The following is a 23153-nucleotide window of genomic DNA, read 5'->3' as shown; positions in this document are numbered from 1 at the left end:
TTTATTTTGACAGTCATCGTAATAACAACACAACTTGGTCGTCCGTCCTCTAGAATGTTAGTGTATAATAGTTGTTTATGTTTGGGGCAGATTGGGGGCCAGGGGCAAGAAGCAGGCTTGAGATTGGAAGTTCAAAGGTTCGAATCCCACAGCGGTAGCCTGTCCCGTCAGTGAGCACGACCTTTGACCCCCGTCGGCTCCCTGGAATATTGTCTCTGGTGGATGTGCATTTGGTTTCATCACGAAAGCAACAAATGGCACCAACTTGTGGCCCAACACGTCGGCTCCATCCTGTTTGGTGTTCCTGCCATTGCCGTGGAAACAGACATGGGTTGCATAATGCATGGGTTGATGTGGCGGCGTCGACGAGCCGCCGTTGGAACGGCGGCATTCCAGACGGAGGGTCACACAAAGAGATTCTTCCAGTGTGATCTGGCGAGGGAGGAAACATCTGAGACGAGCGGAAAATAATAGAGAGAGCAGAGCGACGAAGAGATCCGTACTGTTGTTGTGGTGTTGAGTACAGGTTAAAAAAGTTTGTTTTAACAAAATCAAACATTTGCTACCAAAAACTGCTACAATTTGAATAAAAACCCCTTTTTAATCAAACATTATTATGTAAAATCCATTGAAATGTCCAGAAAACGTCTCCTGCAGCTGTTGCATTCTGGGTGTTTTTCCACCCTGGCTGTGAGGCTAATGCTAGTTAGTGAGCTTTGATGGCAGGATCATGTTCAATCTATGTTTTCTTTGAAATCTTTACAACTTTCTTGGGATTTTGGAGGATTGGAGCCTCTTGCGGGCTGATTTTTGCCCACAAACCTTATGTTTGACACCCCCTGTTAAAATCTTTGAAATACATAACACGTGCCGCATTCAAGCAAGACCAATTAAAATGCATTTCTGCTAAATAACTATTCTGTAAATGCCTACATGTATGTGCATCGTTTCATTTTTAGATGCAAATTTTCAGTTAAAATAAACTGAAAATGACCAGATAATCTGACAATATTCAGACATTTTTATTCCCTGGACTCATTCAGGTCCAACTGAAATGGTGTTTGGTGGATTATTCTCATTCTTTGACAACATTGTCATTCAACATTACACATTGTTAGAGGGAGTTTCTCCTTTCCACAGTCGCAAATAAATCTGTTTGCTCATGTGGATTTGTTGGGTTTTTCTCTGTTAAAAGCACCTAGAAATGACTGTGTTGTATTTAGTGCTATATAAATAAAGTTGAATTGAATTGAATTTATGCACCAGTTCCGTTTACACAACGTGTTCAAAAAATGCAAGCTTTCTGAAGCACTGATCCACACACGAGCATCACAAAGGGTGTTCTGAAGAACTTCTGGACAGATTGACAAGAATCCAGATGCAAATTAAAGCTTCTAAACTGAGCTCTACAACTCTTTCCTGTCACTTTACTTCCGAGACGTCATCTCGGACGTATTTCAACACCAGAAGTCAAAATAATCCTCATTATCTCAGCACGCAAAGTGAATTAGCAGTGGTGCGGATAGCATCTCCGCTCAGCGATCTTTGTTCTGTTAACGAGCTCCAGTCACGCCGCGAGTCGGAAGGTGTGCTGAACTCACAAAGGAAGGTGTGTGTCAATAACGGCTGCCTTTAATCAGTGAGCGGTGACCTCTGCCTGAACACGAACCTTTCTCTGGAGCTTCAGCTGGAGACACGGTACAGGAGTCAGTGTGTTCAGGTGTTTGTGCAGGAGTCAGTGTGTTCAGGTGTTTGTGCAGGGGTCAGTGTGTTCAGGTGTTTGAGCAGGAGTCAGTGTGTTCAAGTGTTTGAGCAGGAGTCAGTGTGTTCAGGTGTTTGTGCAGGAGTCAGTGTGTTCAGGTGTTTGTGCAGGAGTCAGTGTGTTCAGGTGTTTGAGCAGGAGTCAGTGTGTTCAGGTGTTTGTGTGCAGGAGTCAGTGCGTTCAGGTGTCTGTGCAGGAGTTCAGTGTGTTCAAGTGTTTGAGCAGGAGTCAGTGTGTTCAGGTCTGTGCAGGAGTCAGTATGTTCAGGTGTTTGTGCAGGAGTCAGTGTGTTCAGGTGTTTGTGCAGGAGTCAGTGTGTTCAGGTCTTTGTGCAGGAGTCAGTATGTTCAGGTGTTTGTGCAGGAGTCAGTGTGTTCAGGTGTTTGAGCAGGAGTCAGTGTGTTCAGGTGTTTGTGCAGGAGTCAGTGTGTTCAGGTCTTTGTGCAGGAGTCAGTGTGTTCAGGTCTTTGTGCAGGAGTCAGTGTGTTCAGGTGTTTGTCTGCAGGCCCACAGCGGCGGCGGACTCACCCCTGCTTCATGGCTCGGTTCTTGTTGACATCGATGGTGGTGATGGAGTGCTTGGCGCCGGACTGCACCTCCCACTCCACCTTCCACTGGGCGTTCTTGGACTTGGTCTGGAGCAGGTTCACCCCCTTCTTGGCTTTGACCCTGCAGGAGTGGCAGCAGGGGAGAGAGGAAGGAGAGTTTTATTAGCGGGGATGATGTACGAGCGGGGTCGGAGGTCGACGCCCCCCTTCTCTCGTGCGGCCGACCTCTTCTTCGCACTGCCTCATGGCTGAAGCCATTCCACAGATGAATGAGATGAATGAACACTGGAGCAGAAGGCTGCGACCACGGTGGATCAGCGTCCACGAACACTTCCTATCAAATCAAATCAACCGAGTTCATGCCGGATTAATAAGAGCTAACATCTGGAGCATTGTTGAACGGCTTTAAGAAACCATCTCTTTTTTTTAAATGACAACGTGAACCGTGAGGGGGAACCGTTGCTCTTCACCTCGGGGGAACAAACAGGTCAAGGTCAACCGAAGGGGCTGAGGAGGACTCACACTTTTTGTTGTTGTTGCTCTTTGTTTTCTCCGAGGACGCGAGAGCAGCTCGTACACACTTTGTCAGAATTCTTACTCAATCAACCAGTAAGAGGCTGCTGTGGTAGTAACACATTGATATTTGTAATATTGTTATTGAGATTGGTTTGCAAGTTTTTCGGCTTTTCACCATGCATAGTTTGAGGCAGCGAGCCATCCAGCCGTCATTTGGACGGTCAATTTGAGAAAAATATGTCAGAAAAGTGCACAACTTGCTCAAAGCCATCTAACATATGTAGAGTAGAACCGAGGCCGAGGAGACCCGATAAGAGCGGCAAAATCACTGTGCACGGAGAGGTTTTAACTGTTAACACACACCAACAGCCTGCCCGCTGTGACTCCTCGTGACTTTCACTTTCACTTTACACCAGGGAGTCAAACATAAGGCCCGTGGCCCAAAACTGGCCTGCAAAAGGCTCCAATCCAGGCCCACAAACCACCAAGCAAGGTGGTAATGTAGGATTTACAGGAGTTTTTCCAGGAGTTTTACAGGAGACATTTCACTGTTTGTCATTTTTTAGTAAGAACTGTTTGATCTTGCAAAATTATAGCCAGTTTGATCATGTACTCTGTGCGCCACAACAAAGAAAAACTTTCAAGAGTAAATTTAAAAGTTATTATACAGCAATATTTTACTGGTCCGGCCCACTCAAGATGAAACTGGACTGTATGTGGCCCCTGAAGTCAAATTTTCTTAAGTGTTTATTTTTTTATAAATTTTTGTATATATGTATATATGGATTTATTGTGAAGTGCTCCCACACTTTGAATGATATTATTCATGAAGTTTTCTGTCCTGATACATCAATGTTCTCCCGTTTCTTGGACCTTCCGCCGTCTTGCAGACAGCGTTGACTGTGTAGTAACTATTGGCTGTTGGCTGCTTCTCCTGCTATAGATGCTGTAGATTACAGCCACACTATGGTAGCTGCTGGAACAGATTGGTTGACATTTAGAAAAAAGTGGGCCACTTATGGTAAAAAAAACAACAAAATGGTATTGACCAACTAATCGATATGGAATCCCATTTCCATAACACTTACACTTGAGTAAAAACAAATCCCATGTCAAGTCACAATTATGACTTACTATCTCATAATTACAAATTCTTTTCTCATAATTATGACTTACTATCTCATAATTACAAATTACTTTCTCATAATTACAACTTACTTTCTCATAATTATGACTTACTATCTCATAATTACAAATTACTTTCTCATAATTATGACTTACTATCTCATAATTACAACTTACTTTCTCATAATTATGACTTACTCATAACTTTGACTTACCATGGCATTTATTCTTAAGTAAAATTTTTCTTTTCTTTGTTTAAGTGGGAGAAACGGGCTTCCATAAATTCCATATATCGATGACTAAATTACTTGAAAACTATTTTACTAATTGATGAAATGGATGAGTTGTTGTTTACCAGACTTCAGGTTTCGCTCTGGCAGCAGCGTCTGTGAAACCTTGCTGCTTGAATGTAAAGAATCCAGCCGGCTGAGAGTCTCTCCGGAGGTGAGCACAGATACATTTACAGGTCTGTAATCATGCACACGAGTCACTCTGATACCAGAACGCCCCGCAGGCCATAATCTAAAGTGGAATATTATGTACGCCGCAGTGTCTCCAGGCTTTAAATTTTAATACTGATGTATTTCACCGCATTATCGTCACACGATTCACATCGAAGTACAACTGTTCACGTGATAAATATTGAAGAAGAGCACATGGCTCCGTGTACACAAATCACTCTCTTACACCATCTTCAAGTGCGTCTACATCACCCGCCGCGCCCGCCCAGAGGAGCCAGACAATAACAGGCAGCATGAATAAATACAGAATGAGAATATCGTGAAAATCATCTCCAATCCTGAATTCGTTCACACAATAAGAGCACAATGACACGAGAGCCACAAGAGATGAATGGAGACTGATCTGATCCGATTCGATCCGATCCGATCCGATCCGTTCCGATCTAATCTAATCTAATCTAATCTAATCTAATCTAATCTAATCTCAAATGAAAACTCGTTTTTTTTATCTGAAAACTTTTGCATTTATCCGGAAACCTTCTGAAAACGATGTAGTATTCATGTTGTGCCACTAGTGGGTGCTGTTGTTTGTCTCTGTGTGCAGAAGAACTGTTTGCCATGGCAGTGGTGCGTATGACCCGTAGCAGAGTTTCAGCTGTCTTCACAGAGCGTTTTCCACCGTTTCCATGGAAACAAAGTCAGAATGTTTTCGTTCTTTGAGAGTCGTTTCCTAATGTTGCATTTTCGGAAACCTGAAATCATTTTATAAACATTATGTTGAAAGAGATTATAACAAGTTCATGTCACTGTTTGAAACACTCTGTTAAAAGTGTCCTTATATGGCCATCGACTTCCTGCAAAGCAGCAGCCGGCAAAGCAATGAAGCTGGTGTCAAATCACAGGCAGTTAAGATGTCAATCTCAGCCAGAGATACACAAGATTTCCTGATCAGAACTGTCGTTATTCATTTACAATGGACAGCGTGAGATTGGATGAAGCTCAGATCAGCTTCAGGCTCCTGATTCTAAAACTCGGACGCTAATCACTGGTGTGTCTGCGGAGCCGCAAGTCGACAGCTTTTCAACCTGAAACCAAAAGGGTTTTCAAATCCACGACACATAATTTGACATTTTCAATCAGCCGTATAACAAAGCGGCGCGGCTGGCAGCAGCCGTCCTCGGTGACTTTACCCAGACGGGCCCACCGGCAGAATACCAAACAGTCCCAAACACAACAAAGAACAAAAGCAACTTCCTGCACTGATGTTGGGATGCCTGACGACGGAGCCACGCCTGAACCGCCTCCCCTGATGGAGACTATTGATCCGACGGTCTCGTTTTCATGAAACACAAGACAAGAGATGAATTATTAACATGTTGTTTGTCTGCGCCGGGCCTCCAATACTCTTCATATCGGGTTATCGTCATCTTGCAGCTGCTGGGAAACGGCTCTAAAAGCTCTAAACCGGGTGGATATGCAGAGTTTCACTCGGTTACGAAGACGCGAGGACCAACTGCTGCTCTCTTGCAGACGGCACTTGCAGGATCGTAATGATTTTGCCTTGTTTACAGGAGGACATGCTGGTTTTTCCTCTTTCCTCCATGACATCGGCGCGTTCCCACTCACACAAACACAGCGCGTTTGCGACGAAACTCCCCCCGAAAGCATTAACCAAAACGAATTCTCTCTTCCACATAATTTACATTCGGCTGGAGGTTTGAGGCCCTGGCAGTATCTCTGAGATCGTTTCATTTATTTCTCTGACAGATAAAAATTTCTGAAGTCCTGCCGAGGTATTTCCATTTGCTACGCAAACCTGCGCTCAGTGCTTTGGCCACTCATCCATGATTTGTGACGGCAATTGACTTTCAGCCGAAGCCGTTTGCACTCGTCTTCAGGCAGAACAGGATCACTGCTCACACACCCGTCAGTATTTCTGTGGTACCTGGATGTTTTTACTGCTGAGCTGGTTATTTATGAAGCGAAGTATCGTCACTAGTTCATCATTAGCATTCGAGCTGATGTTGGTTTGAAACAGGTTTAAAGTTTCTGCCCTTCTTTTAATGGATAAACTCACTCTAGAACCAGTTTTAGGGCCCGTTTGCGCGGCAGTGATCTCCAGGGGAAACCGTAAACCTTTGATTTGTTTTGGGTGTCGATTCACACCGGAGCTTGGAGTACCTGAAAACCAAACTTTTAGAAAATGGCCCCCAAGGTGGAACTTTGCTCATTTATCATGTAAACAGTGAAGACTAGACTTCCTGGAAAGAGTCAGGCCACGCCTCCTTGTAGACGGGGGAAACGCTGCTCCTGGTCCGGGTCGCCACGGCCGTAGGAGTTGTTCTGCACATGCTCAGTCTACGGAGTGTCATGACTCCCAGGCAATGTTCTAGTTTAATAACTCATTGTCGGTCCGTACAAATGTCCGTGGCGTCCCATCGTTCATGTCTTTACAAAAACAAAAGTGCCAGCTCATGGCCTGACATGGTAACTACAGTCCTCCCTTGGTTATTGTTGGGCAGATGCACTTTCTCATGTGTCTGGACAAGAGAAGAAATGATGGCAACACAGTGTGTTGTAAATCAAAACTGATATTTCTTTTCAGTACTACATGTACAGTATATCATGGTCAACAACAGTATTTTATTCCTTTTTCACTTTTAATTGGATGAACATAAGTATGTGCATGTGACAATACAGTGTTCCTCATATTTACATTTATATGAGAAGTTTTATTTTGAAATTGTATATTTAAATTTCCGTTTGTCTGTATTAAGTTTTATTGTGGTAAAACTCTTCCCGTCTGCCTGCACTTCTCTCCCGAGCTTAATTCAATGACAGTTTTTTGTCTTTCAGCCTCATCAAGGTGTTTTCACGCGCCGTCCTGCCGGAGCGCTGGACGATGATGTTTAAAGCAACGCTCTGTGGTGCAGAACAGGTTTGGGAGCACTGATTTATATATACAGTGATTATCAGTGTCGCCGCAGTTACCTTAAAAAAGTAATCTGATTACTGATGACTAATTACCCCTTTAAAAGTAACTTTACTGATTACTTGTTTTTGAAAGTGACTAAGTTAGATTACAAGTTACATTTTTAGTTACTTTCAGCAGCTGCCGACAACACCCCCCATCGTCTCAACATGAAAATAAAAGACTCTGCTGATCACTGCCTCCTGCTCCGTGTTTATACATATTTAATCTTTGACCTTCATTCTTTGTTGTTTTTATATCTGACTCATGGTTTTATTATCAGATTTGTACTATTACTGGTATTTATTTACCCCCTGATGTCGTTGTTTTCTGTTCCATTATTTATCTATTCATTTATTTGCACTGCCGGCTCCAAGCTACCATTTAATTGCCCCCGAGGGACAAATTAAGTCTTTTATTGATTGATTGATTGAAAAAAAGCGGGGGCTTCCTGCCAATATATATTTTAGTCAAGAAAAATACAAAAATAATAAACAATAAAAATAACATCCCTGCAGTTGTGTTCTTGTAGCAATGTCAAGGTTAATTGATCATGTTAGTTAGTTCTGATTCTTTTGTTAGAGCGAGCTGGCCTGTGACTGGTAACGTGATTGGTAACGCGTTAACATGTTACTGGCATCACTGGTGATTATATACCGATTTACACCTCCAGAATAAAATCTGGACCACGTCTGGGTCACCTGACCACAAACATTTATCACGTGATGCACGGCGCAGATCCAGATAATCGAGGTCGGACTGTACATCACTTTCAGTGTTCCTGCCATCGCCGTGGAAACAGACATTGTTTTCAAAATGCTGCCACATAAACGTGAAACTTTTCTGAAACGACGCGTTTCGACTTGAATCGCCGTGGTGTGAATGGAGCTTTAATCCATCCTTTGCTGATCTGCTTCCTGGTGTCACGTCTGGTAGAAAATCCCCACATCAAAGTGTTTTCCACGGAAAACATTGTTTCTCGCTATTGCAGCTCTTATTTGGTTCTTTCATCAAATCCTCCCCGTTGAAGGGAGTACAGTAATTACGGGCCGCGGCGCGTCACGGGGAGATGAAACAGAAATATGGAACGTTTAAGAAAGCGTCCTGTTGCCTTTGAAGTAAAAACGTAACGCCCTCAGACGCTCGCTGAACGAGGCGACCCAGTTGCTTCATGATTACTGTAAAAACACTGATCAGAACAGATGATAATTACACGTCATTGTGGGGCAGCGGGTTCTGCTGAGGATGCGACTCTGATGAGTAATTCGTATTCGTATCCCGACGCTCACCACCAGCCCATGAAAGCCGCGACACATTCATCTTCGTCTTTTCAGAAAGCTGCATATTGTACAGAACCAATGTTTTTCATCAGACGGCCTCTCTTCACACGCTCCGCGTCTTTTCGCCGCCGCCAGTGAGCGGCAATGAAGCGCTACCCATGGGAGCGCCACATGAATCGGCCTCCCCGCGGATCTGTGTTAATGCTGATTAATGAAAGAGCATCGCCAGTAGAAGCGCCGTACGGCAGCCGAGGAGGAGGAGGAGGAGGAGGAGGAGGAGGAGGAGGAGGAGGAGGGGAGCAACCTCGCCCGACTCCCTCTTACTTACTCATTCCACACAGACGCCTCCTGCCATGGCAAACCTATTAGCTCAGGGCCGGCGGCGGACTGCTAATCAGGACGGACCCTGGTCAACGCATTCCGGGCCACATTCCTCCGCTGAATGTTACGTCTCCTTGGAGTTTTCAAATCTGCTCCATGGAGTCAGAGGAAGAACACGACGCTGCTGAGCTGACGCTCTCTGATACTCTGACATGTACTACAAAGACTTCCTAACTCAGTAGCAATACTTTTAGTTTTACCATCTATACCTCAGAAAATCTCATCTCATTATCTCATTAGATTTTTTCTTTCTTTCTTATCTCATGACATTCAATTTTCAAAAACAAAAAACCCAGTGCACGCTCAGACGAAACATCTAATCTCACCACAGAAAATCCCAACGTTCAATCACTGTCTTGCTTCGACCCTCCGGTGGAGCTCCTAACATCTCATCCATCCAAAAACCTCATCCAAAGACAACAGTCGAGCAAATGTCTTCACAGGGAAGGAAACCTGCAGTCGCTCAGGGAGAACGTGCAAACTCAACAGGAGCCGACGACTTTAAAGGGCGGTAGGAAAGTTTATTTCAAAGTCTGATCTGTAGGACAAAAACTTCCTCTCGAGGAAATTGAGACTGTTTTCAGGTGAAAACCCTGAACTCCCGTTTAAAGCCACTGAAAACACAACATTCTGGGAAAGCAGCGACTCCGTTTCCATGGAAACGAGAAAAACGTAACTTTCTGGTAACGCTGCCACTGCGCTTGATGTTGTTGTTGTCCGTCTACTGAGCATGTGCAGGAAAACTATTTACCCTCGTGCAACAGAAAATTCACTTTGTCGGCTTCAAAACACACAAATTCAGATTTTAAATTATTTTTTGCTTTAAAGACAAACGACTTCTCGCTGAGTAAAAATACCACAAATATAAAAACTGCATGAAAGTAACATCAACTTAACTGACTCAACAAATATTCAAGCCCTTCCTCCCCCTCCTCCTCCTCCTCCTCCTGCTCCTCCATCCCCTCTCCTCCTCCTCCTGCTCCTCTACCCCCTCTCCTCCTCCTCCTCCTCCTCCTCCTCCTCCTCCTCCTCCTCCTCCTCCTCCTCCTGCTCCTCCATCCCCACTCCTCCTCCTCCTGCTCCTCCACCCCCTCTCCTCCTCCTCCTCCTCCTCCTCCTCCTCCCCCTCCTCCTCGCTGTCCTCCAGAGTTTGGATTCTTACTTGCTGGGCACCCACTCTTCCTCGTGCTCATGACCCATTTATGACGCTCGCTGCCAGAAATCATGTAATCCTTCGCCACACGTCGTAATTCCATCTAACTGGCTGCTGTTAATAAATAAAATATGCAAACCAGTTCTAAATCAACCCGCAGCTCCGCAGTCTTTAATTCGTCTTTAATGGCTCCTGCAGAGTATTTATCGAAGACGCTTGAGGAGAACGGCCCCGTGGGCGGAGTCACAAACCGCGACATAACGAGGCCGACTGGGAGAAATATACGTCTTCACACTGCGATCGCCTCAAATCTCCCGTCTGAAACGCTCCGTTAATCCTCCTCCTGTTATCGGCTCAACAAAATGAAATTGGACGCAGGAACGTTGGAACGTTGATTTACGAGTCACATGAACCCGTTTCATCCAGGAAGTTTAAAATCTTACATCCTGTGAGCAACTTCAGCTCAGCGTGAATGTTTAGCTTCAGGTAGCATCACGTTTCTATAAAAACAATCTCAGACACAGTTTGTGAGATACGGAAGAAAAATGTGTGACATAGAATTTTGTTCACGGTTGTGAAACAAACAAAACTACATATTTGGAAAGTTTATCGTGTAATCAGTCAGAAAAACAATGTTTCCATTTGCCTTAATACGGAGATGGCGGCCATCTTGGATTTTACAAAATGGCTGCCGTAAGAAAGGTCCCCCCCATCACACACACACACACACACACACACACACACGCACACACACACACACACACACACACACACACACACACAATTGTACGACAATAAAGTCCATTCTGAAGTGTAAAACAGACTTGTTTTTTTTAATTCTGCAGAAATCTTCAAAAGTGTGTTTGCAAAACACCGACCCTGTAAGAGTAGGTGGACAAGGTTACACAGTTAAATGTGTGGTAAAAGTGAATACAAGGTTATTCTAGAGAAAATACTTCTTCCAGGATGTTAAAAAAAAAAGTACAAGTGTTGTGTAACGCAAACATGTATGACAACTGCATGACTGTGATTTCTTAATTTTCCTGGGGCACTAATGTTTTCTCTTAATCTTTTCAATGGCTCTCAGTCGGCTTCCTGTGTGTTTAAATGAATTAATGGCACATTTAAAAGATGTATTGGTCTTATTTCTTTGGAAAGCACTGTGAATTGTGTCTGATTGGTGCACTCAAAATAAATGTGCATTGTCTTTCCTACGAATGTTGATCATTGTGATGAAATGTGATTCAACTATGTTTCTCATTCACTGTAAAAAGACAAAAAAAAACCAACCTAAAACAATTCAATGCAATACAGAATGAAAGGAAGCAGAAAAGGATCAAACGTATATAATCTGCCTCTTATTTTATGAATTCAGTGGTTGTTCAGTTAATTTTGGAAAAAATGTGAAGAATTTACGTTTCAGGACGAGTTCATACCACGAAATCCAAAATCAAGTCAAGTGTTGAGGATGAAATGATGTCACTGTCTGATATGTTCCACTGAGAATAGATTACGAGTTCAGGGGGATTGAAAATAATTCTATATAGAGTAAAGACTGTGTAAAGCATGTTGAGCTCATGTGTGGGTGTGTGACAATAGCACGGTGTGTGTGTGTGTGTGTGTGTGTGTGTGTGTGTGTGTGTGTGTGTGTGTGTGTGTGTGTGTGTGTGTGTGTGTGTGTGTGTGTGTGTGTGTGTTCAGGGCTTAAACACTACCATTGTGTCCAACAAAGTGTTGACTTAGAGAGAAAAGTGTGTTTCGCTCTACATCGGTCTGGAGATGAGAAACCTGGCACGCGTCGTGTTGACGGATCATCCTCCACATGAAATATGACGGGATGTAAGGAAACTGCTCGCTGGCTTTGTTCGCTCTGAGCAGCGTCAGTGTGAATTCAAACCAATCAGAGAGGAGGCAGCGGCTCCATTCCATAGTTTTAAACTCTTCCTGCATTTTATCAGCTTTCCTCAAAATACCACCACCAATTCAGTAATTAATTATACAACAAACATTTCAAAAACATTTCGTCTGTTTTTATGCACAGATCCGACCGAGTGCTCTCTGATTGGATGGTGGGCCATAGGCTCCGCCTACATGGGGTTCATTCTCGTTGCTGATTGGAGGAGAGAGTTTTAACCCATCGAATAATTTAAGCTGCTAAAAAACCTTTTCTGATTGCTGAGATTTCACTTTGATTTCACTTTGATTTTTATGATTCGTACTCGATCATTTATATATGACTAATCTTTGATTTTCTCATTTCTTTTTGATTTGTGTGATTTTAGTTTGATTTATGGAAGATTTTGATCTGTTTTGGTCAATTTGGATTCTGATCAGCATCTCTGATTTCAGTCTGATTTCTGTGACTTCAGTTCAACTTCTGTGATTTCAGTCAGATTTTAGTTTGACAGTTGTTTGATTTTCAAGATTTCGTTAGCAATTTAATACATCACAGAATAAGCGTGGGAGCAGAAAGAAGAATAACTTATAAACTCTGCTCCGTTACCTCAATTCATCTTTCCCATTGAAAATTAAAGGTAAACGGCAAATATCAAACAAAAAGGCTATAAAGTCTGAATGGCCAACATAGACACTTTCACTTGTATCAGCGTTTTATTTCTCAAAAAAAAAAAAAATAAATAATAATCAATCAATCAATCAAGCAATCAATACCGTAATTTCCGGACTATAAGCTACTACTGTTTCCACAGGCTTCCCTGCGGCTTAAACAATAATTTATGGATTTTTACTGTTTAAAGAGCTTCATGCCACCAATACATCGGTGATGCGTTCAGGTGCATCACGTAACTCCGAACGTTATTTTTAGCTCTTTGACCTTTTGACTCTCCTACAACGTAATTTCTTGTATTTTAATAAAAACCTTGTTGTAATAGCTTTTTAAGTCTACCAGGTGTTTTGGAATCTGTTGCGTCCTCGTCTAGTTTTCTCCTTCACTGAAACCAGTTGGATTTCAGGTTCTTTTGCTGCTGCATGTTTATGTTTGTTGGAGTTTAATTATCCACTATTCCCATTAAACTCAATCAGCGTGAGTCTGTGTAGCTCTCTGTGGCACTATTAACTTTTCTTTCTCTTTTTTTTCCACTTCTGAATTCATTTTACTTACAAACCATGGACCGTTATTAGAGTGTTGGAGCGACTACCCGGAGCTGCAGTTAGCGCAGCAGCTGCTCGTTACGAAGAAACGAGGAAATCGAAGGTGAAGTCCGGCAACGGAGCAGAAAAGCTCCTGAAATGATTCTGGCCGGACGAGAGAGAAAAGTGGAAACGGCGGCTGGAATGTTCTGCCTTTGCTGCTAATTAAAAGACACTTCACCTGGAGCGGCGGTGCGTGGCGCTGCGCCGGGTTCTGCCAGCTCGCGTTCTGTTCGGCGGCCAAAACACAATTGCATTACGAGTGTCCTCGGAGCCCTCGGGCTAGCTGGCACGCGGTGGCGGCGGTGGCGGTGGCGGGGCCAACCAACACACACACACACACCTGCACGCTGCGATTTATTATTCCTGCTCATGGGACATCACTGGAAACTTCTGGAAGCATAAAGCCGACTGAAGGCTTCACAATCACTCTTCACAACTCAAGTAACCGTTTTACAAGTTTGGCTTTTCAGCACTTTAAGACAATGTGTGCTTCAGAAAAACCCGTCAGGAGAATTTACAGGATAGTTTCCACTTTATTTCCTTTTTGTTTTAACAACCTGGATAAAACCAACGACGAACAGAAGCAATAAATACTTTCAGTAAATATTAAAGTGGCTGCTGCTCCTGAGAGTTTCTAGAATTCAAACATATTTGTGATGCAGACGATCAGTTTGACTTTCCTCTTGTTCTCATAAAAGCTTGTGACGCCATCTTGGATCCTATGCAGTGGCGGCTGGTCAATAGAGGGCGCTGGGGCACCGCCCCCGGTGGAAGCAAGAGGAATGTTTATTTTTTTAAATATAAAATGTATTAATAAACTGGAACACTGTCGACATTTGTTTATGCCAAGAAACTAACAATGGGCCCTGGACTGTATTCGCTTCATTTAATACAGATAATCTTTCTCTCTATCTAATAGTGTGTAAAGTCTAAGGGCTTAAAAAAGTAGTTTATTTTACACTTCTTATTTCTTTTTAAGTTTCTTTCAAAGCGTTTTAAGATGCTTTGAAAGATGGATTGATGCGTTTTTTGAAAATATACCTGAGTTACCTTTTGTTTTCCCTAAACTCAGACCACCAGCAGCCACTGGTTATACGAACGAGTCACGTCAGACGAGGAGCAGAAACATGACCGAGGCCCGTTTCCATGACAACCATTCAACTGCAAACATTGTTTCTGCGTTTTAGCCAAGACCAGGACCAGGACCAGGACCAGGACCAGGACCAAGACCAAGACCAAGACCAAGACCAAGACCAAGACCAAGACGTAGACGTAGACGTGGACGTGGACGTGGACGTGGACGTGGACCAAGACCAAGACCAAGACCAAGACCAAGACCAAGACCAAGACCAAGACCAAGACATGGAGGGGCTGAGAGTAAAGCCCAAGATCTTCACAATGTGGTCTGGAGTCCAGCACCGGTCTGGAAAACTAGACCACTGGACCGGTTGCAGGTCTAAAGGGAGTCAGAAAAGCAGCTTCTGCGGAGGAAACATCAAACCTGAGTGCAGCTGGTTTCAACCTCTCGCCTGCAGGGCGGCGACAAACAAGCTTCCTACAAAGCCCAGCAGAGCGGACCTCATTATTAACGCCGCCACATTTTCCTGCAACAACTTTCTATTCTTCTTTTCTTTTTTAGCGGCGCCTCGCCGGAGCGAACTGTTGCTCTTTAATTAATACAAACAGAAAAGATGAGTGAGACCGATAATTGTAGCCGGGAAGCAACAGAAACATCTAATGCCGAGGTAAACACTGCAATTATCAAACTGCGCCGTCATTTTCCGTTTTGTGTGCAGATAGAAGATTTTTATCCTCGATTCAATCCTTCATGAACGGCTGTTTTTTTCTCTCACAATGTTTATCTTATAAAAAAACACAATGAGGCAGTTTTAAACAACGTAAACTTGCTATAAGACCCCGATTACAAGATAACGTTTTTAAGTGAAATTGCATTATTTTGGTTTCAATAATGTTTTGCACACATCACTTTGAAAACAGTCCGTTTCCATGGAAACAGCAGAAACGTTGAAAATGATGAAGTTAAGCATTTTGGTAGTTTTAAACTAATAAATTTAAATTCTTTATTTTTCCCTTTGGGGAAATTTTGCGTCCACTCAGCGTGTGCAGAACAGCTAGTCACGATGGCGTTTTCCTCGTTTCCATGGAGATAGAGCATTTTCGAAAAGTCCTGTTTTCACTTGAAGTCTTCGCGGAAACGTGGCCTGAGACTTCTCACTACATGTTCCAACACGTCGTCGTAGCAACAGTACAGATCACTTCAGGTTTGAACAAGTGAACAAAACTCCAGCTCACACTTTTCTTATCCTCTCTTCAGTTTGCAGAAGAGAAGCACCGTGAGTGTTGTCACGTACAAACAGGAAGAGTCGCTTTGTGTTTGTTTGCGTTGAGTCAACAGAGTGTGGTTAGATGGAGTGCTGAGCTTCTACCTATATTTATCTATTTATCTATTTATCTATTTATCTTTTGTTATTTTTAATGTTGTCATATCGTCTGCTATTTTCATCATTGTGTGTTCTCGATTTTAATTATTATCCTTCTATCCCATCAAAACTGTTGTTTCGGTGTAGAACATGTACTTAAAGCATTTCACTGCACGTTATATTATGCAGAAACAGTGCATCAGGCAGAGACCAAAACTTGTGGCCCAACAGGGAAATGACTTTGTTTTCAGTGTTTCTGCTGTTTCCTTGTAAATGGACATCGTTTTCAAAACGTTGCTTTGTGAATAAGAAACTTTACTGAGGCACAAACTGCAGAAACGACGCGTTTTCACTTGAAAGCTACATACTCCCGCCATCACACTTTTTCAACTTTAAAGTCATTTAACTGTCACATGACAGACGATTGTTCTAAAGTTTAAAACTGGACCTTTTTGTCGAGGATCTTCTTTAGGAAAGACGTTTATTCCCCTTAAAGTTTGGTGATTTCCTGAAGCAGAACTTCTCAGTTTTCCCCAATGTCAATGTGGAGGTGAAGACTTGAACGACGATCCAGTCCCTGGAACATTTCTGTCGTTGTCCAATTGAATTTGTGCTTGTGACCTTCATCTTTTGTTTGACGGAGTTTAGCTCTTTTTATTTTGTCTTGGGGAAAGGTGAGCATGTGGCAGGAATGTGGAGCGACTCTGCTTCAACAAAATGCCAAACTAACAGCAGGGAAAATGCATTGAAGGATGCTTTCAGCAGCAGATGGATGCACTGTTCTCCGCCGGCAGCCGTTTCGTCATTTATCGGACTGAAAAGAAACTATAAAGGCCTCCTTCATTATGAAGTACCCGAAGCCTCCGAGCTACAATCGAGCTCTCGGGCTCGGAGGAGAAAGCTGTACACCACGGCAACACGATCAATGCCTGCTTGTCGAATCGATTCACTGATGATTCTGGTCTTTTCTTAAACATCGAGCGTCACCGGGGAGGCTTTGCAAAGCCACGTCTCGATGTGAAGTCATCTCTGAATCACTGGTATTGATTATTAAACTGATAAAAAAAACAGCAGGGAGTGTAAAATCACGTAAAGGGCGGTGAAATACTTCCAGGATGCGAGTCGAAGCCTTGGCGAGGCGTCGGGGGAGCAGGCGTGCAGAAAACTAGCTGTATTGTGGCGCTTTGTGCCCGAACACGGACAATATCTCTCTGTTCCCTCAGCGCACTGGCAGCGCAGCGCCGACACGTGTGACGGGAGGAGGAGGAGGAGGAGGAAATGTTTCCCCTGGCGGATTAACCACCAGCTGCTTCTACACGCTTCCCACTACAAAAACGTTTCCGTGGCTCTCACCTCGCAGGGTCGCAGACCTTTCTGCTCCCAGTCACGGCAAAGCAGCTGCGGACTCGCCTCGCCGCAGCTTCACTGGTCATACGCAAACAGGAAGTGATAAAGGTGTGGGGTGTTTCTGAAGTTTCCTGAGGTGAAGATGGACTCGTCAGGATGTTTTCTTAAAACACAATTTTTGGTTTGAGTAAAAACTGACGATGAAAGCCTGAATAAGCATCCTGACCTCGCTCCACCCTTTCTAAGGACTTGTGTTCAAGACGGTTCTTGTTGAGAACCGGTTCCCGGCGTTTCGATTCCTTGGAATCGTTTGGCAAATTTACAAACGGTTCCCTTCTCGATTCCAGCGGACACAAACGACGTCACCACGCGTGCAAGCTACGTGGGGTGCATGGCGACGTCATTCAACACTGCAGGCAGCAGAAAACATGGAGGCCAGGCGGCACAGACACTCAAACATTGGTTACAAAGGTTGTTGTTCATTTCAGTAAAAACAACAGAACAACTTTGCACAACTTTCAAAGTGGACGTTTCATCAAAAGGAAGAAAAAGGACAAACAAGCAGAAACATTCTCACACAGCGGCGACAACTTTGAATGAATGTGGCGTTTTCGATGGTTTGATTTTCAAAGAATAGATAATGAAACAAATCGCTAAGCAGAATTGAAAATAGAATAGGAATCGTAACCATTTCATCAGTTCCCATCCTTTTACGAGGCATTTTCATGTGACAACCGTAAACTTTGGTTAGTTTTGGGTGTCCGTTTCCGTGACGACTGAACTCAGAGCCACTGAAAGCGTCTTGAAAATGACTTCCAAGGTGAAACTTTTTGAGAATGCTTGAGTTCCGTCTCGAGTAGACAAAGGAAGCTCTGCTTTTTGGTTTTGGTTTTGGTTCTGGTTCTGGTCCAGATCCAGGTCTTGATCCTGTTCTACGTTCTAGTTTTCGTCTTGGTCCTGATCCTGATCCAGGTGTTGGTCCTGGTCTAGGTTCTGGTTCTGGTTCTGGTCTAGGTCTTGGTCCTGGTCATGCGCACCATATCGGTAGTAACTAGGAGTTGTGCACAAGCTCAGTTCGAACAATTAGATCAGTGTTTCCTCTGTGGTGTCATGACTCCCAGTTCATATTCTCCTGGGACTTGGTAGATTTATTTTGACGTAATAACAATCCAACTTGGTGATCTGTCCACTAGAATGTCCGGGTTCTCCCGTTGTTAATGTTTAGAGCTCATTGTTCTCTGCTGTGTGTGTGTGTGTGTGTGTGTGTGTGTGTGTGTGTGTGTGTGTGTGTGTGTGTGTGTGTGTGTGTGTGTGTGTGTGTGTGTGTGTGGTTTCATTACAGTGTTTCTATTGTTTCCATGTAAACAAACATCGTTTTCAAATCGATGTCCAAACTTTTCAGAAAATTGCAAATACAATGGATTTTGATTTGACACGTCATGGAAACTGTACCCTAAGTACAGTGAGTCTCTGACAAGCACGTCAACAAGCGTCATTCATGTACAACTGATTCCAACAGCTTCGAACAAAATCTCCTTTCAACACAACATTCTAACGTTGTTTGAGACCAGCTTGTGTATTTACTGGGAAATGGGGAAAAATATCACTTTGGAGGGGGAATGATATATTTGAAACTCGTACTGAGATGGTGAAAATATAATCACAACAGTTACCTGCATCTTGTTTTATCCTACACTGGTGATAACATGTCATTAGAGTAGCTTTCATGGTTTCTTCTGCAGTTGGTGAGTGGAGATGTTCTTCATCCTCTCGGTCCACCTGGAGCCATGCTGACCTCACTGCATCTCTTCTTTTTGTTGGGTGTCACTTTCCCTCGTTCTCTATTCAGACAGTACGATTACTCAATACTGTCAATGACAATAATTCAGACGAAAGAAGAAACACAAACCGCGGAAGAGGAAAGCCTCCAGCCGGGTGCGTGTCACATTTCTATTGAGGTACATGAACCAGACTTTGTGGTGATGTCACCACCCAGTGTTCCACTTTTTCGTGCATTTCATCCGGACCTGACTAAAATCCCTTCGGAGAATGATCAAACCGAACGACCCAGACCTTCCTTCTTTTTTCCTGCAAGCCGCGGACAGATTGGACTCCCCCACTTGGCAATTCGCTGGTGACATGTTAGGCAGCCGAGTGGGACGCGGTAAACAAACATTTGATCACGGGCGGCTGTGACAACAGCCCACAGAGCGCTTGTGGTGCCACCGCTGGTGAGCGAGGCCCTGATGGATCCAGTCGGGCTGCGCCGTTGTCCCGTTAGCGATGCGCAGATGAAGGCAGAAAAGTAAATAAACAACTAAAATGTCAGCACTTGAACGTCTCGGAGGCATTAGCTGCACTCCCGTTTGCATTCCAGCCTCTCGAAAACAACTAAATTTGGCCGGCATTGCCTTTTTTTTTTTTACCCACACTCATCTGGAGGCAGAAGCTCCATTAGTTCCTCTGAGGGAGCACTTTACACACAACTTCACCACTTATGCTACTGCAGACACAACAAAATCCAACGCATGGAGGTATGCATAATTCAGGGTGAGTGCAGATTTTGGATCTGTCCTCGGTCCGTCGTCAACGCGCTGCTTTTACGTGTCCGCCGACATGTGACTCGGTCACATTCTGCCGTGCGCCGGGCGCTTTGTGCCGTGCTTGTATCTCTGAATGCAGAAACGGGTTTCAAACGTCCACTAGAGCTGCCGATCCACCGCACACTCAAAACAAACACTTTGCATTTGGTCGTTCAATAGTGAAGGGTTCGGTTCCGTGGATCTGTGGCTGCATGACGGAGGCGAAAAGCAGGTGAAGAAGAATGACGTCACCGAGTCCCGTCCACATAGCAACCATTTCAAGTGAAAACGCTAAACTTTTATTTTTGTTGTCTGTTTACGTCATGTAAACAGACAACCAAAACAGTGCCCAGGAAACCTCCTGTAGCGCCCCATTATGTAATAATTAGTACTGTCAAAAATAATGACCACCTGGTACCGTCATGCACACATTCTATATCAGTGTCACGTTAACACTTTTACTAGTCATCTGCTACATGTTTTGGCTTTCAACCTGCAGTTTGGTTGTGTCATGTCATGTCGAGTTCAATCTTTCCAGGTCTAGTTCATTAATATCAAGTTTCTTGTTTCATGTTTGAGGATTTCTCTTTATCGTCCCACCTGATCGCTGCCCTGGATCGTTTCATCCTGCGTCTCGTCTAGTTCATAGTGGTTTTGTTTGTGGCTTAGGGATTATCATGTTTCCAGTTTAGGTATTTTTGAGAGCTTGTTTCACACGGACCGAGATATTCCCGATCAGATCAGACTCTGGCTGACCGTCCTGTCAGTCCCTCTGTTTAGTCTTTCCAGTCACCTGTTTTTGTATCTTTGGTCAGCATCAGAATGATTTCTCTTTCTTATCGTGTCTTAGTTACACCCTTGTCTGTCTCCACATGTTGGCAGCACTGAAGAGCAAATCAAGGTCGATTTTGTCATTTTAATTTGGAATTTGATTGGAAAATTAAAAACAACAATGAAATTTGTTAATATGAAATAGTTTTTCAGAGTGTTTTTACTTGGAGCAGCTCTGAACACTTCAGTCAAATGGAAAGTGAATGCAACATCGTGCACGGCAGCGGCGGAGCAAAGCAAGAGCTCAGACTTTGAGAGCTGTCTGATCAGCCAATTAGAGAGTACAGAAAGCCCGACAGTCTGCGAGGCTTTGGTTTCCAGTAAAACATTTTGTGCGCCGGAGGTTCCTGTGAGTCATCGGGATCCATATGAAATGATGCATTCCTCGGTTTGCACTGTGTTCAGAGCTACGAGAGAAAACTACTGACTGAAAACCAAAGCTGATCAATCAACAATGTAAAAATAAAGACGTCTCAGTAATTGCCACAAAGGTTGTGACATTTTTGACAAGTTTGACAGCTGATGTGTCGGTGCAGCACCGACATCCTGTAACAAGCACTCAGCTCAAATAACAACCCCGACGTGAAGAACTTCATGCCTACCACTTACAAATGTGTTTCTCTAAATGCTCTGGCTCGACAATCGGATCTCTATTGTTTGTGCCCGATGGGTCCCTGAGATACCCTAACAGCTCCGCTGACTGCACATGAACACACCGCCTCAGCAACGAAAAAAAAAACAAGAGCTCACGCAATGTGCTCGTCATTATGGCCTCAAGACAAGAGGGGTGTGAGAGTCAATACGAGGGCAGCGCAGCACTGTCAAGACCAGAGCGGCCATCATCACAGATGTTCACTTGGCAGAATGACGCACAAAAAGACCTAACGCTCATTATCTGAGCGAGATGAGAGCTGGACCCTCCACCAGTGAACAGAGCAGCCGAGCAGCGTGATGGATCGGACTCGGCCAACTGGGGACTCATCAGCAGACGCAGTAATTCACTCATTTCTGAGTGAAAGAGGCTTCAGTGTGCAGCTCGCCGCGGCCCAGTGGGCAGGATCCGGCCTAATCTGACAATTCACTGGAGGAGAAAAGAGGAGTGGAGAGCAGGAAAACAATTTAGCTGTTCTGAAGTGACGCCGCTCTGGAGCCGCGCCGATACTTTACTGATCTCACAAACGTTTACTCACATTCAGGGTTTCTGATTGGGCAACGTGTTCAAAAAAACCATCCATCCATCCATCCATCCATCCATCCATCCATCCATCCATCCATCCATCCATCCATCCATCCATCCGTCCGTCCGTCCATCCATCCATCCATCCAATTATCTCAACCTGAGCTGGTACTTCCTGGAAGGTGTTTTCAGCTCTACCATAGAAGCATAGAAGACAGACCGACAATCACAAATAATCCCGTTTAAACCAATCCAGAGTCAATGGTGACGATCCAGACTGTTCAAGCTGAAGCCAAACAAACCTGGGCTTTTTGCTGCAGTGACAATGCTACAACAGTGGTTCCTACACTGGAGTCGAAGAACCTTTAAAAGGCTCAAATGACATAAAATTCACTTTCTAATAGTTTCCCTATGGTAATAATCGTCCTCATACCTGGACTGACGCCCCAGAAGTGAAGACAGTCTGTCCTCTCTGTCCCTGGCTTGTTTCAGTTTTTAAAAAGTGTGTTGCTCCAAGCAGCCAATCAGAAATCAAACCCTATATAGTGTCATCGGGGGTTTAGCCAATCCCAATCAAGGTAGGCTCCTCCCTTGGACTCCTCCCACAATTAGGCAGCTCTGCTCTGGCACATGGCACCACGAGAGGAAGTACTTCCTCCTCTTCCCAAGATGGGCATGTGTGGGCGGAGCCAGTCCAGCTCACACAGACACAGCAGATTCTGAATGCAGCTCGTGTGATCACTTTGAAAACATTGTTTTTGGGCCAATGACACGAAGTGAAAATGTTAATAATGATAATTTGACTCCTTTAAGATCAGGGGCGTCACACACATTTCAGTTCAGGGTCCACAATCAGCTGGATTTGATAGTATGCTAGTATCCTAGTATGCTAGTATGAGTACTACGTGCAGCATCAGACCTGATGGTGATACACTGAGATGAAACCACTGATTCACACTTTTTTTATATAAGTAAACAACCTGTTTTGCTGTGAGTCGTAACTAATGTTAATCTCCATGATCTTCTGAACTGAACAAACTGGATAATTCATGGCTTTGTTGATGTCTTGAGTCGAGAAGTAAAAACTAATGTTCACTATATTGTATAAAACTTCTTTCGATATAGTTTCCAGTCATAAAGGATCTGTGTTTACCCGGCATAGTGTTGCAACGGAAAAGGAAACCTCTAGACAACATAATCACAGTGTAGGAGAAAGAGTTTTAAGAGGCTCAGCTTCGGGGATGTTTGAAGTCTGAATCAGAGTCGTGCTCTGACTCGCCTCGTCTGGATTCTCACCTCTTACCGCCAAACTCAATTACAGGCCTTAAAACAGGCTGTTTGTGTGTGAAGCACATGAGGAGCTGCTGCTGGGGGTCTTTTCTTTAAAAGCGGTTGAAGGCTTTACAAAGTCCTCCTCTGGAAATT

General features: G+C 43.9%; 1 protein-coding gene across 1 annotated transcript in view; it reads right to left on the bottom strand.

Annotated features, from left to right (window-relative positions):
- tmem132e (transmembrane protein 132E) overlaps positions 1 to 23153 on the bottom strand; it is a gene marked incomplete at its 3' end in the record, with an annotated part of 142252 nt that overhangs the window by 73685 nt on the left and 45414 nt on the right. The window contains exon 3 of the mRNA XM_080483873.1: positions 2291 to 2431. Within this exon, the coding sequence (XP_080339999.1) occupies positions 2291 to 2431 (141 nt within the window). The remainder of the gene's footprint in view (positions 1 to 2290; positions 2432 to 23153) is intronic.

Source organism: Lipophrys pholis (assembly GCF_963383615.2).
Source record: "Lipophrys pholis genome assembly, chromosome: 16".
Classification (NCBI taxonomy): Eukaryota; Metazoa; Chordata; class Actinopteri; order Blenniiformes; family Blenniidae; genus Lipophrys; species Lipophrys pholis.
Note: the sequence above shows the minus strand (reverse complement) of the source record. Positions and strands in the feature narration are given on the sequence as shown.